Genomic DNA, 12,662 nt, shown 5'->3' on the forward strand with positions numbered 1-12,662 from the left:
TGTGTGTGTGTGTGTGTGTGTGTGTGCGCACTGTGTCTTGTAATTGTTTATACGGGACAGGGTATAACTACCTCCAGTGCTTTTTCCGGGGGGGGGGGTACGCAGGGGTACGCATACCCCTAAATTTTTTGTGAATCTTTGTACTTTTCTCCATTTGCTGTATTTATTTTCCCTGATTTGAACTATTAAATGGTGATTTTCTTGAGTCAAAATGAGAGTACCTCTAAACATTTTTAAAGAAAAAAAGCACTGCCTACCCCTCCCCCAATATTTTATATTTAAGTTGGCATTCCTGCATTGTGGCTCTGTAGCAGTGCAAGGAAGCTGCAGAATGACTCCATTTCCCCCCTGTGCCCGACTGTGAGAGAAGTATTACTCTACTGGCAGCACACAATAGCGTTGGAGTCTCCTTTAACATTAAAGCTTTCATTTAATTCCTTTTTATTAACCACAGGGACCCTGTAAATGAAAGTATGGATTTCTGTCATTCCAAGGGCAAAAGGGTAGTCTCAAGAACAACCCAGCTGAGAGCAATACTTAACAACCTGTGCTTTAACCAAACCTTCACTTACTATTAAAAGAATTAGCACTTTCTTACTAGCTTTTGTAATCTCATTCCTGTGAGGAAAATTCCTTTTCATTCTCATGTACTCCCTCAGCTCTTATATGTTGTGTGTCACTGACCTTCAACTGCTGGGTTGTGACTCATTAGAGAGTCTGGCCTGAGCCAAGGTGGGTTGCAACCATGCAAATATATAATAAAAGATGGAGAAATAGGTGCTGAAATGCATATTTGCTTTAAAGTGGGTCTTGGGTCCTGTGGATGAGGAGGTTGAAGATATCTACTTTACATAATTCATATACTGTCATTGCTGTTGGAGGAAAGTTCTCTAAACAAAGCATTTCTTTCAACGTTTGGTGCTGAAGGGTAAGCAACATTAAAAATCTGACCATAGCAGTATGTGTATAAGCTTTAGTTGTGGGTGCTGGGAGTGGGGTGGGAATCACCTGATTGAACTTCTGTTTGCTCTTAGACTGACAATGGATATGCCAATTTCATTAGGAACTGGCATGGTTTTGCTAGCTGATTTTTTAATTTCAAATGAAATAATAGCTTAACACTTATTACTTCCTGAATTGCTGAATGATATGATTGGGTGAACACAATTAGCTAAATTTCAGCTAAGATGCACAATTACTGTACAGTACTTCAGGTTTTAGGATTTTTTAACTTCTTTTTTATTGTACTTATGACAACCCCAGTTGCCCTTTGGTTGCATATTTGCCTCTTTGTTTCAATACTGCTAAATAACCGTCTTGATTCAAAGTAATAGAAACTCAATATATTTTTTAATGAGTATAACTTTATACATTCTCAGGATTACAGAGTGGCCACTTCTGGGGCACTCCAACAGACAGAAATAATATACCGTAGCACTAAAACTTTTTTGATAGCAAGTACATGCTTTGTCTTCACAAAAAAAGTCAGGGCTATGGGTGCTGGGATGTAGTTGGATTATTGTCACCTAAGTAGGGTTGCCATGTGTCCTCTTTTTCCAGGACACACCCTCTTTTTCAGGGGGAAAATTCAAGACAAATTGCATTTATTTGCTTTGAATGGCCATCATAGCATCCTCTTTTTTGCTCCTCAAAATACGACAACCCTACCTAACAGGCAACAGCTAAAGATAACAGCCTTGCTTGTACATCATGCTAAGCCAGCAGCCATGGGCATGAGTCTTCTCAGAAAAGAAAAACCTTTGTCAGAACTCATTAGTCTGGAGAGAACTAAACTACAAACATGGATTTGGACAACATGCAAAACCAAGCTGTGGTTTAGCTGAGCATAGCAGTAGAACGACTGGGGAAGAGCAAAGCAACCACAATATCATGTCCCATAACCCTCATGCTTGCACTAAACCATGGTTTGGCTTAGCATGACAAATGAACCAAGAGAAGCCCTAATGGATCAAGCCACCACCAACTGGTAGAAAACCGATACATGTTTGCTGTATGGATTGGCCCTATGTCTTTATGTGGATGCACATGGTTATTGAGACTAGATACACACAATGGTGATGGTACATCAAATGGCCTTAAACCAAATGGCCGCAATGCAAATTGCTCCACAGAAATGGGGCTCCTGCTGCTGACTGCTGCAGAAGAGCTCCGTGAAGAGCTTTTTTTGTTCTCTAGCTAGTACTAGAGAAGCCCAATCCCAATCCAAATTAAACACAAAACAGCAACAGCATATCACAAGTCCAGTCCAAGACAACAGAATTGCAGTGTTCTCAGATGGTGAATTGCTGAACAAAGTAAGCATGCATATATACACCTTTGCAACAGTCTGAAAGGGCAACCAAACTAGAGAACAATAATGCAAAACTTTCTTACTTGGGAATTCTATAATCTTACAATAAAGGGGAATCAGGGTACGTAAATACATACCCAGAACAAAACAAAAACAGGAGTTGCACTGCATGTCCCCCCCACTGGGTGTGATTTTTCCCGAGTTTGAAATGCAGATGATAGGTGTACTGATCTGTGAACTGAACACCGATTCAGTCTTTTGCCTGGCCTCTCCCTCTGTTTCAGGTGAGCAGTTGGAAGTTAAAAAATTAAATAAAATTCAAGTGCTGTATGTACACTTATAAAGTTAAACATACCTTCATCAACTTTTTAAAAATTAAAAACAAACAATAAATTATAAAATAATTGAAAAGCTGTTCGGAGTAGGATATTTATGCCATCATTGGTTCAAGCCAATCAGAGATGTAAATGATGCAGTCCTGACTGGTCTCTGAACTGAAAATGGTGACATAGAAAGCTCAAATTATGTACATCTGCATTCTTAGAAGACAGAACTGTACCCAATTGACGTGAAGTTTCATAGTTCAGCTTTGGCAGTCAAACAGCTATGAAGTTGGGATGGCACACAGGGTACTTGAGGTGAAACCAAAACTTTCTCTGAAGAATTGCCTAAGAAATAGCCACTGAAAGCAAGATGCATGTTAACTTAGATCTGTGAAATGAGACACAGTGCACAGGAAGTTAAGTGAGCTCTTTTAGACAACCTAAGGCTCTTGCTACCATTAAGAGCAAAAAGATCAGCTTTCTCCCTGTCGTAAGTTCTTTTAATATTGAGTGCTGAATAGCCGGTGCTATGATTGCACATGAAAGGTATTGATAAGATGGTGCATTCTCATTAAAACAGAGATAGTCACAAACCATGTAAATTTACCAGGACATTGGCCCTACATAGTTGGCAGGAAAGAGACCCAATTTTCCATGTAAAGAGCCTTTCCACCAGAATGCATCAGAGTTGTCCAGGACTTCAATGACATCTCCAGCGTAGAAACCTAGCTCATCATGCTCCACTGCCTCAAAGTCATACAAGGCACGGACCCATCGTGTTCGCTAATAACAGAGGAAGACAAAGGAAAGTGTCAGCTGTAGCACAACATGCCCCCACCAAACCACCAATGGCCTTTCTAACTACCGGTAGCTATATTTGCACAATAAGTATGGGAGTGGTTGAGTCTCATGTGTTGAACAGAGTGCACATCCTCCTTCAAGGTTGCACATCTGTTGCATAGATATACCCAGCAAATGAAATATTTTGTTTTGGGGAAAATAAGACGCTTGTCCTAGATAGCCATCAGTTCCCCAATACCTTTGTATTCCTTATGGTTTCCCCCTTTTTTCTTGGTTGACCATGGACTCAAGCTGTCCTTTTACAAAAAAAAATATGTAAGGAACTTTGTACCGTGTAAACTATTTAAAATGTCACAGCTATATCTAAAAATAAAGCGATGTACTCCTTTCCCACCAAGGATCTAACAAGAGAACCAAGTTCCTGAACTTGTGTAAATGTTTAGCGTAACTTTTATTTTGAAGTGGCATATGCAGAATAATACATGTGGTGTTGCTCTTTGAATAGAAATGTGCCTCACATTCCTAGACCTAGACTCTGCCTCTCAAAAAAGACCTGCCATACCTGTGGTTGCTGTGCTGGATCGGTGTGTCTCCGGAACATAGATGGTCCACTCCCTTCTCCATGGTGTCTTTGGCTCTGAGACGTATCTTGAATGTCCAGACTCCTGCCACGTCGGTCCTAGAATGTGAAGAGAATAAGATAATGATAAATCTGTTCTATTGGGGACCTGATACTTTCATACGGTAGTTACCTGCTGAACAGGAAACACTTTGGCTATGTACACACTGGTGGCTTAAAACACAGCAAGATTGTTTCCTCTTGCTGTTTTGCAAGTCATATTAGCACTTTTCTGCACACACCAGAGAGGGAAAGGAAATCCTCAGCCAATGTGCATTACCTGTTTGGTTTCCCTGCATCTGCAACTCCCTGCCCCCGCCATGTACTCCTCTTGTGAAGCTGTCATCTGCACATGTGCCATGGCTGTCTCAAATGTACACACCTCAGCTTAATTTCAAAGTGAATGTGTCTTATGTTTTCAAATTGGATGGCAGCAGGAGAATTTTTCAAGAAACTGTGGTGTACATATGAATCGTGGCAAATGTCATGTGTTCAAACACCAGCAGTGGGAGGGCACTGGAGCCAGAGTAACAAGTGATGTGTACACAGCATTTATTACAATTTCACAATGGAACATTTATGTAGTGACTGGCATTGAGTTTTTGCGCCTGGTTTTTTTTTTAACTGGACAACTGGAAATCCCATTCCCATTTTTATTTGAGGCTGCAAACACTTCCACCTCTGTGCAAAATGCTTGTCTACTCTGCAGTTCACTGCAATTTTCTTTTGCTTTTGCCTTAGGCAGAAAAATGTCCTGGGCTAGCATTGAGCAGTGTCTTACATCAGCTTTATCAAATGCCACTTATTAGATGCCTGTGCTATTGCACTGTGTGGGAGGCAATCAGAGGTGTGGCACAATCCATTACTGTATTGGCCAATTTGGAACAAAGCTTTTGTCAAGAAGGTTTGTTGTTTACACCTATCCACTGAAACAGCTTTTACCAACCCAGCACCTTCCAGATGTTTTTGACTATAACTCTCATCATCAGCCCCAGCCAGCACAACTATGCTGGACTGGGGCTGATGAGAGTTGTAGCCCAAAACAACTGGGGGGGGGGAGCGCCAGGCTGATGAAAGCTGTACTGAAGGCAGGCAGGCAGGCTCTATTGTCCATAAAATAACTATTGCCCTTTAGAACTGCTAAGATTATTGTTTGTAGCACTGGAAGTATTTTCCAATTTCCTCTTACTAAATGTAACATTTCAAATTGCCCCTGAAGGTGTCTTACCTGCCTTTCAGCCAGCACAAAAGGTCAATGCGACTCGGTGCAGATATATATGTCAATTGTTCCCCACTAGAGATGTTAAGAGTGAGTCAAAATCAGTTTGACTTTAAACCAGGTGTGTGTGTAGTTCATGTTTCTGCTTGATGTCAGACATATGACTCATACATAGTTAGCATGGTTGTTTTTGATGAGATATAGCCTCCATCCTTTAATAGAGGCCACTCTTGTCTTGTGTACACATAGCGTAGTTTAGGGCATGTTTACTTTGTTATAAGAACACCCTTTCCTTGGTGGAACATTCTAAGTTGCAGCATTTCCAGCTTTAGGTGGGAGCCGCCAGCTCTTTTTCCAGTACATGACTTTCCTCCCCTCCCCCCAGATCAGATAGGATTCTCAGATTTTTTTTTACATGCATCCTTCTGATTGCTGTCACATGGATAACCTGGAGAAGAGCCAGGGGGGGAAACGCACTATTTAATATATTTTATATGTTCTGAGCTGCACAGTTATGCCTAAAAGGTTGGCAAGAAATTGATTTTGAGGCTAGGTGTATCCATTCCCACCACAGCTCAGCATGACCGAGTGTAATCTCAAGATCATGCAGAAAGACATGTAATAAAATAAGAAGAATCCTGTTGGAACAGACCAAAGGTCTAGCTAGACTGGCATATTGTTTTCAGGCTATGTAAACACTATAGCTTTAAAGCACTTAAGAAGCACATTTCTCCTCAAAAAAAAGAATAATGGGAGCTGTAATTTGTTAAAGCATGCTGGGAGTTGTAGTTCTGTGATGGGTAAACTGCAGTTCCCAGGTTAGTTTGTGAAGTGGGGTTATGTTTTGAATGTTCTTTAAATTTACGGTGCATATGCAGCATTGTAGTGCCTAGCCAGATGTCTATGAGAAGTCTGCAAGCAGGACAGAGCAACTCAGGTCCAACCCTGCCTTCTTTCTGTTACCTGCTTATGCTGCCAAGATGCTGATTGATCCACATCTTTGTTATGCCCTGATGCTCCTGCTTCTTTCCCATGTCCTCCATTCAGGTGAAGCACTTCCTGTGTCTTTTTGGCCAGGTTCCATACAGTGGCTTCCTGGAAAGAAAGAGGTATATTCTGTTACGTTTTGTTCTTCCTTCTAGGAGGTATTCTTTCCCAGAGTGCTTCCAGACAAGGGCTTCATATCACAAAGGGATAACTCAGAACCATTCCCACCCCTTGCACACGATTGCCAACTTAGCTTCTACACATTCCATTTTCTTAAGGCATGGATATTCATTGCTATTCTGACAGTTACTATTGACACCACTGGGCAGAACTCAATGGAATGTATTCATTCTGCTGTTGTTGTTTTTGTCCCTCTCTCCTTATTTATAATCATGTCAAGAGCATGAGATAGTGTCCAAAAACACTCATAGCTGCAGCTTATCTGAGACCTTGTGCTGAGAAATCTGACATGTTCAGACCCTTTACTGCCCCCTTGATATTGGAAACAATAGGTAATACTGCTTTACTAAAGCTAAGGAGGTGTAGACCTGATCAGTAACTTGGATGGAGAACCCCAGTAATCTACACACATACAGTGAACATATACCGTATGTATATGTATATGTATATGTATATGTATTTGTGTATATATAAAACATAATATTTTACATGGCAGGCAGTTTATGTAATAAACATGTGCAAAGGAGACTCATTTCTCTAAAGACACGACACAGATTCACCACAAAGCCATGGTCAATTGTCAGATTTGATTTTTTAAATAGTTTTTGCACTCAACCTTTTTATTTTTTGCAAGTTGTGGCATATTTAACTCTTTGGAAAACTCCGGCATTTTTCATAGGGTTTAATCACACACAGAGAGCTTCAGAAATGTCTAATCTTAATCATTAATGATTTGAACGGTGTTTCAAAATTAAGCTTTTTAGGCTTAATTTGTCTTTGCAACTGGATCTGCCAATATTTCTACAGCTCCTGCAATCCTAACAAGCATATACAACTGTAGAGTCAGAAAGAAAGACCCCTATCCTTTAATTTATGTATATGTTGGTTGTGCCAGCTGTCAGCTCTGCTTCCTGGTGTTTTCACACTTGAGGTTAAAATCACCTTTGAGCCTCTCTTGCTCTGCTTATGCTAGCCAGGGATCCTTGCCAAGCATGCATAAAGATGCTTTTGTAATGCAAATTGGCAGTTCAGATTCACATAGGCTTTTTATTTGCAATACAAAATGAAAGAAGCAAAAATGGTTAAGGCAAATGCAGAGGAGGGGTTGTCAGGTACTAAAAGGACTTGAGGCACAGAGATCCCCTGTTCTAATGTGGATAGTAAGCTTCCTGCGTTGTCCGTATGATATTCTCCCCCAAACCACAGTTTTTTACTTTCTTGACATCTGATGGGAGGGCGTTCCACAGGGTGGGTACCACTACTGAGAAGGCCTTCTGCCTGGTTCCCTGTAACCTCACTTCTTTCAGCGAGGGAACCGCCAGAAGGTCCTCAGCGCTGGATCTCAGTGTCCAGGCTGAACGATGGGGGTGGAGATGCTTCTTCTGGTATACTGAGCCGAGGCAGTTTAGGGCTTTAAAGGTTAGTGCCAACACTTTACTGGGAGCCAATGTAGGTCTTTCAGATTTGGTGTTATATGGTCTTGGTGGCCATTCCCAGTCACCATTATAGCTGCCACATTCTGGATTAATTGTAGTTTCCGGATCACCTTCAAAGGTAGCCCCATGTAGAGCGTGTTGCAGTAGTCCAAGCGGGAGATAACCAGAGCATGCACCACTCTGGCGAGACAGTCTGTGGGCAGGTAGGGTCACAGCTGGCGTACCAGATGGAGCTGGTAGACAGCTGCCCTGGACAAAGAATTGACCTGTGCATCCATGGACAGCTGTGAGTCCAAAATGACTCCCAGGTTGCGCACCTGGTCCTTTAGGGGCACAGTTACCCCATTCAGGACCAGGGAGTCCTCCACACATGCCTGCCCCCTCCCGCAAAAACAGTACTTCTGTCTTGTCAGGATTCAACCTCACTCTGTTCACTGCCATCCATCCTCCAACTGCCTCCAGACACTCACACAGGACATTCACCGCCTTCACTGGTTCTGATTTAAAAGAGAGGTAGAGCTAGGATTGTACACCAGGATTGTTTCCACTCACACACCCCTTGTTGACCTCCATCCTGGCAAATAAGAAGCATTCTCAAAGTTCAAGGATGCATTCTAGCCAAGCAAAGACACATGAGGAGTGCAAAGCAGGGCAGGTGCAAGGTGTGATCTGGGGTGAGTCCCAACACTCAAACCCAAGATGCAAGGGAGAAACGTGCTAAGAGGAAGGCACGCTTGGCAAATCCACATCGTGATCAACTCCCACCTGGAAACCAATGTCCCCACTGTGGAAAGATGTGTGGATCCAGAATTGGCTCCACAGTCACTTATGGACTCATTGTTAAAACAGTGTTTATGGAAGACAATCTTACTCGGCTACGAGTGATCGCCAAAGAAGATCCTTGACTTAGACAGTCAAATGCTTTCATGCTTCTTTTCTAATTGAATAATCCCAGATGCAAATACTTGATGCCATTTACCCGTCCTGTCACACAAACGCATTTCTTTACTTTCCAAGACAAGTGTTAAAAATGGATATAACTGGCTGGAAAGAGGTCAGCAGCATGATCCTCTCTGCCAGGTGTGTCATTGCTTCTATTTGAAGCAGATAAGTGCTCCTCCCTGCACAATGTGGGTTACAGAACTTCCTTGCTATTGTGGGCACAATCTATTTTCTGCTTTGCCTCAGCATTCACATCCTGGTAATTTAATATCAGAGTCCACATCCTGGTTAAGCAGGGCTCTCTGGTTACTGTAGTTACCGCACCTCCTCCTCCTCAGTACTGCACTGTGAGTAATGGTTTACAACCTGCGACCTGTCGTTTCTTTGTTTTTCTGGTACAGACTGAAACAAGCTGCCAGCAATGTGGGATCTACCTACATCCCAGGGTTACCTTTTGTGCTCTGGTCACACCCACACCATACATTTTAAGTACCCTTAGCAAACTAGTTTCTAGGATTCTCCTTGATTATCAAGGTGGTATAAGTGTGATTCAATGTGTGGTGTGGATGTGACATTTCTCTCCTCCTTTCAGTGCTCCATTCATCCTGGTTGTTTTTTTTATAATCACTATGCTTAAACCATGCCTCTTGTCTCCAACCTCAGTGCCTCATTTGCAATTTGTGTAGATTGCTGTTAGGAGTAAAATAAATCAAAACAAAAGACAGCAGTGAAATGAGATTTTCAGCTTCAACAAAAAGTGTATCCTTTCAATGAACCAGCATGAATGCTCTTCCCATAGTTCCACCATAGTCCCCACCTTCTATTCCACTGAAGACCTTTATTTTTAGGCAAGCCTTCCCAGAGGGGCAATTCCCAGTCATGCTCATTGTCAAATTTCCAGACATTGCTTGGTCTGGAAAGGTCGCTTCCTGGTTCACTTATAAATGTCTCCATAAACATCAATTGATTTTTATAACATTAAAACTAACAAAAAAAGAAGAAGGTGGGATTGGGCACAAGTTTGTCTCATGACAAAAGTCCATTAGGACTTCTAATTCCATGCTTCTGCTTCATATGTACTCATTCACCCTGGCTCTGTAAAAACAGAGCTCCTTGAGATTTACCTGCTGTTCTTTCTGGGTCTGATCCCGCAGGAAGATCTGTGCATGTCTGGAGATGGAAGAAGTCTTGTAGAATTCCACAAGTTTATTTAGTGACAGGAACTTTTCGCTCCACAAAAAGTAGTTGCCCTTTGAGTCCCTCATCACTTTAAAGTGCTGTACGTTCTCTTCATGCCTGGGTACCAAAGGAAGAAAACAAAACATTTGACAACAGTCTGGGATTCCCACTCATTTAATTTTTAAATGGTTTTGTTTTGCTTTGTATCCTACTTTAATGACATTCAGAAAGGAAACATTTTGGATGAAAAGCAGTCTTTGGAGCAGTTGTGAAAACCAGAATGGGATAGAGCACTAAAGCTATGTTTAAAATCTTTAGCATTTAGAGGCCTTTGAAAGGCCTTTATGAAGAAGAAGAGGAGTTTGGATTTGATATCCCGCGTTATCACTACCTGAAGGAGTCCTTAAAGCGGCTAACAATCTCCTTTCCCTTCCTCCCCCACAACAAACACTCTGTGAGGTGACTGGGGCTGAGAGACTTCAAAGAAGTGTGACTAGCCCAAGGTCACCCAGCAGCTGCATGTGGAGGAGCGGAGACACAAACCCGGTTCCCCAGATTACGAAGAGCAATGGTGCTGTATTAATTAAAATGGTCAGTCAGGCCCTCTTACTAAATATTTAATCACACAAATCATCAAGGCAATTTTGAATCAACATCCATCACCAGAGGAGACATGACAGGGCAGTAACTTTCTAGGCATCTGTTGTTCTAATAAAGCTAAACCAGTGTAATACAAGTCAATCTAAACCAACAGCCAATATAAAGCCCACTAACACAAGCACCAGTGCTCCCATGAATAGCATGTATGATACCTGGCCCAACAGAGAAGGATGAAGGATAAACCACAGCCTTTTTGTGTAAGGGTACTCACTAAACAGGGATGGGGAACTTAAGGCCCAGTGGATAATGCAGCCTTGCACCATATTTGTTTGGCCCTCAGGACTCTCCCCCCAGGCCATGCTCCTCTCTCCAGGCCACGCCCCTCACTGGCCCCTACTTCATACCCTCCTTGAGTGCTTTTGCCTGCCTGGAATGTCTCCTTGAACCCTGATAATGCCTCTTGCTTGTTGGGATGGAGGATAGAGATGGGTGTGTGCATGTAGAAACTAGCCAACTATACAAAGCTAAACTTTCCATTTGCTGCTTCAACCACTCATGCTTCTGGCACTCCTCATCATTGGCATGTGGCCCTCAGAAGGTTGTCCAGAAGCGAATGCAGCCTTGAGGCGGGAGGAGCTTCCCTACCCCTGTTATAAAAGGTCAGGGCAGAAGGAAACTATCTTCGTGGTTTCTGTATTGCCAAATACAGGAAGGAAAGTCCTTTGCTCTTACTTTGGTTAGGTCATATTTGAGAATAAGGTGGGTCACTTGGAGGAACCATAGATCAGCGCCAGAGCACATGCAGGTTAGGCCAAACCCAGCTTGAAAGTGCCTGGGGCAGGACCAACCATCGGCTACCCATACTTTGCTGTTAGTGGGACGCCACTCTGGGCTCCTCCCTGTTTTAAGCTTCTCTCAATGCCTGTTGCTAAAGCAGCTGAAGGAGTAGCCTAAGAACGAGTGGAGCAACTGAACTGCTCCCTATCATTTGAATTGCTGCCAGTTTTGTCTTGTGCTTGTTTACCTGCCTCCAGCAACTCAGCAGGCAAAGTCAGGTTCCCAGCCACATTGCTTTCTTCCTGTTTTAAGTTGCTGCCTGACAGTGTCTGAGCCAGTATGGTTAAGAGTGCTGGACTAGGATCTGGGAGACCAGGGTTTAAATCTCCTCTAAGCCATGAAGCTTTGTGGGTGACCTTAGGTCAGTCATGATCTCTCAGCCTAATCATAGAAATATCATAGAAGGGATCCTGAGGACCATCTAGTCCAACCCCCTGCAATGCAGGAATATGCAGCTGTCCCACCCAGGGATCAAACCTGCAACCTTGGCGTTATCAGCACCACGCTCTAACCAACTGAGCTATACAGGCTCTCCTTCGTACAGGCTGCTGTGAAGATCATATGGAGGAGTATGATGCCTCAAGCTCCTTGAATAAATGTAGTAAATCAGTAACTAAAATAATTTGTCCAAAGGCAACGGCTATGGGACTCTTCTTGTTCAGGGTGATCATTTGAAAGTGTGAACAGTATTTCTCAAAATCTACAGATGGCTTGGGGCTAGTGTCACATGCCTCAGCTTCACACTGGCAGTGGGAGTACAAGGGAGCCAAAATAAATGGTAATGTGTACATACCCCAACAATGTCTGGAGGGACTCAAAGTTCCCACCTCTGACTTAATGGGATGGTTCTGCTCCATGTCCCAGCTTATTATATATTTGTATGCTGTACAGGCTGAAATAACGTTACGTTTATTTCAGCCTGTATGTCGTTAGCTTGATTGATTGGCTGTTATTTCAAAGAGGGCTTCGTGCTGCTACTGTAGAGATGGTTGCTATTTACCTGTTATTGTTTTATGTTTCATTTCGTTTTGGTTTTGTTGTTGGAAGTCATGTTGTGTGCTTTGGCAAAGAGGCAACTTAAACATTTGAAAAGATGGAATAATGGTCTACCTGGGAAAGAGGAAGCATCACACAGCCGCTTTTGAGAGATGCTGTGCTCTGTTTTCAATTACAAAAGGATGGCTGTGGTGGAGTGGGGAGGGAGGGAGGGAGGCTGAGAGAAAAAAAA

At 42.6% G+C, this 12,662-nt stretch overlaps 1 protein-coding gene across 3 annotated transcripts in view; it reads right to left on the reverse strand.

The window, feature by feature from the left end:
• Nucleotides 1-1,321: 1,321 nt before the first annotated feature.
• Nucleotides 1,322-12,662, reverse strand: part of GRAP2 (GRB2 related adaptor protein 2) — a 51,007-nt gene continuing 39,666 nt past the window's right edge. For all 3 annotated transcript variants that reach the window (XM_035128253.3, XM_035128254.3, XM_035128255.3), the window contains exons 5-8: nt 9,943-10,114; nt 6,237-6,368; nt 3,998-4,114; nt 1,322-3,417 (exon numbers count right to left, since the gene is read on the reverse strand). In XM_035128253.3, the coding sequence (XP_034984144.1) occupies nt 3,238-3,417; nt 3,998-4,114; nt 6,237-6,368; nt 9,943-10,114 (601 nt within the window). In that variant the 3' untranslated portion in view covers nt 1,322-3,237. The remainder of the gene's footprint in view (nt 3,418-3,997; nt 4,115-6,236; nt 6,369-9,942; nt 10,115-12,662) is intronic.

This window comes from Zootoca vivipara, chromosome 9 (assembly GCF_965207765.1).
Source record: "Zootoca vivipara chromosome 9, rZooViv2.hap1.1, whole genome shotgun sequence".
In the NCBI taxonomy this organism is placed as follows: domain Eukaryota; kingdom Metazoa; phylum Chordata; class Lepidosauria; order Squamata; family Lacertidae; genus Zootoca; species Zootoca vivipara.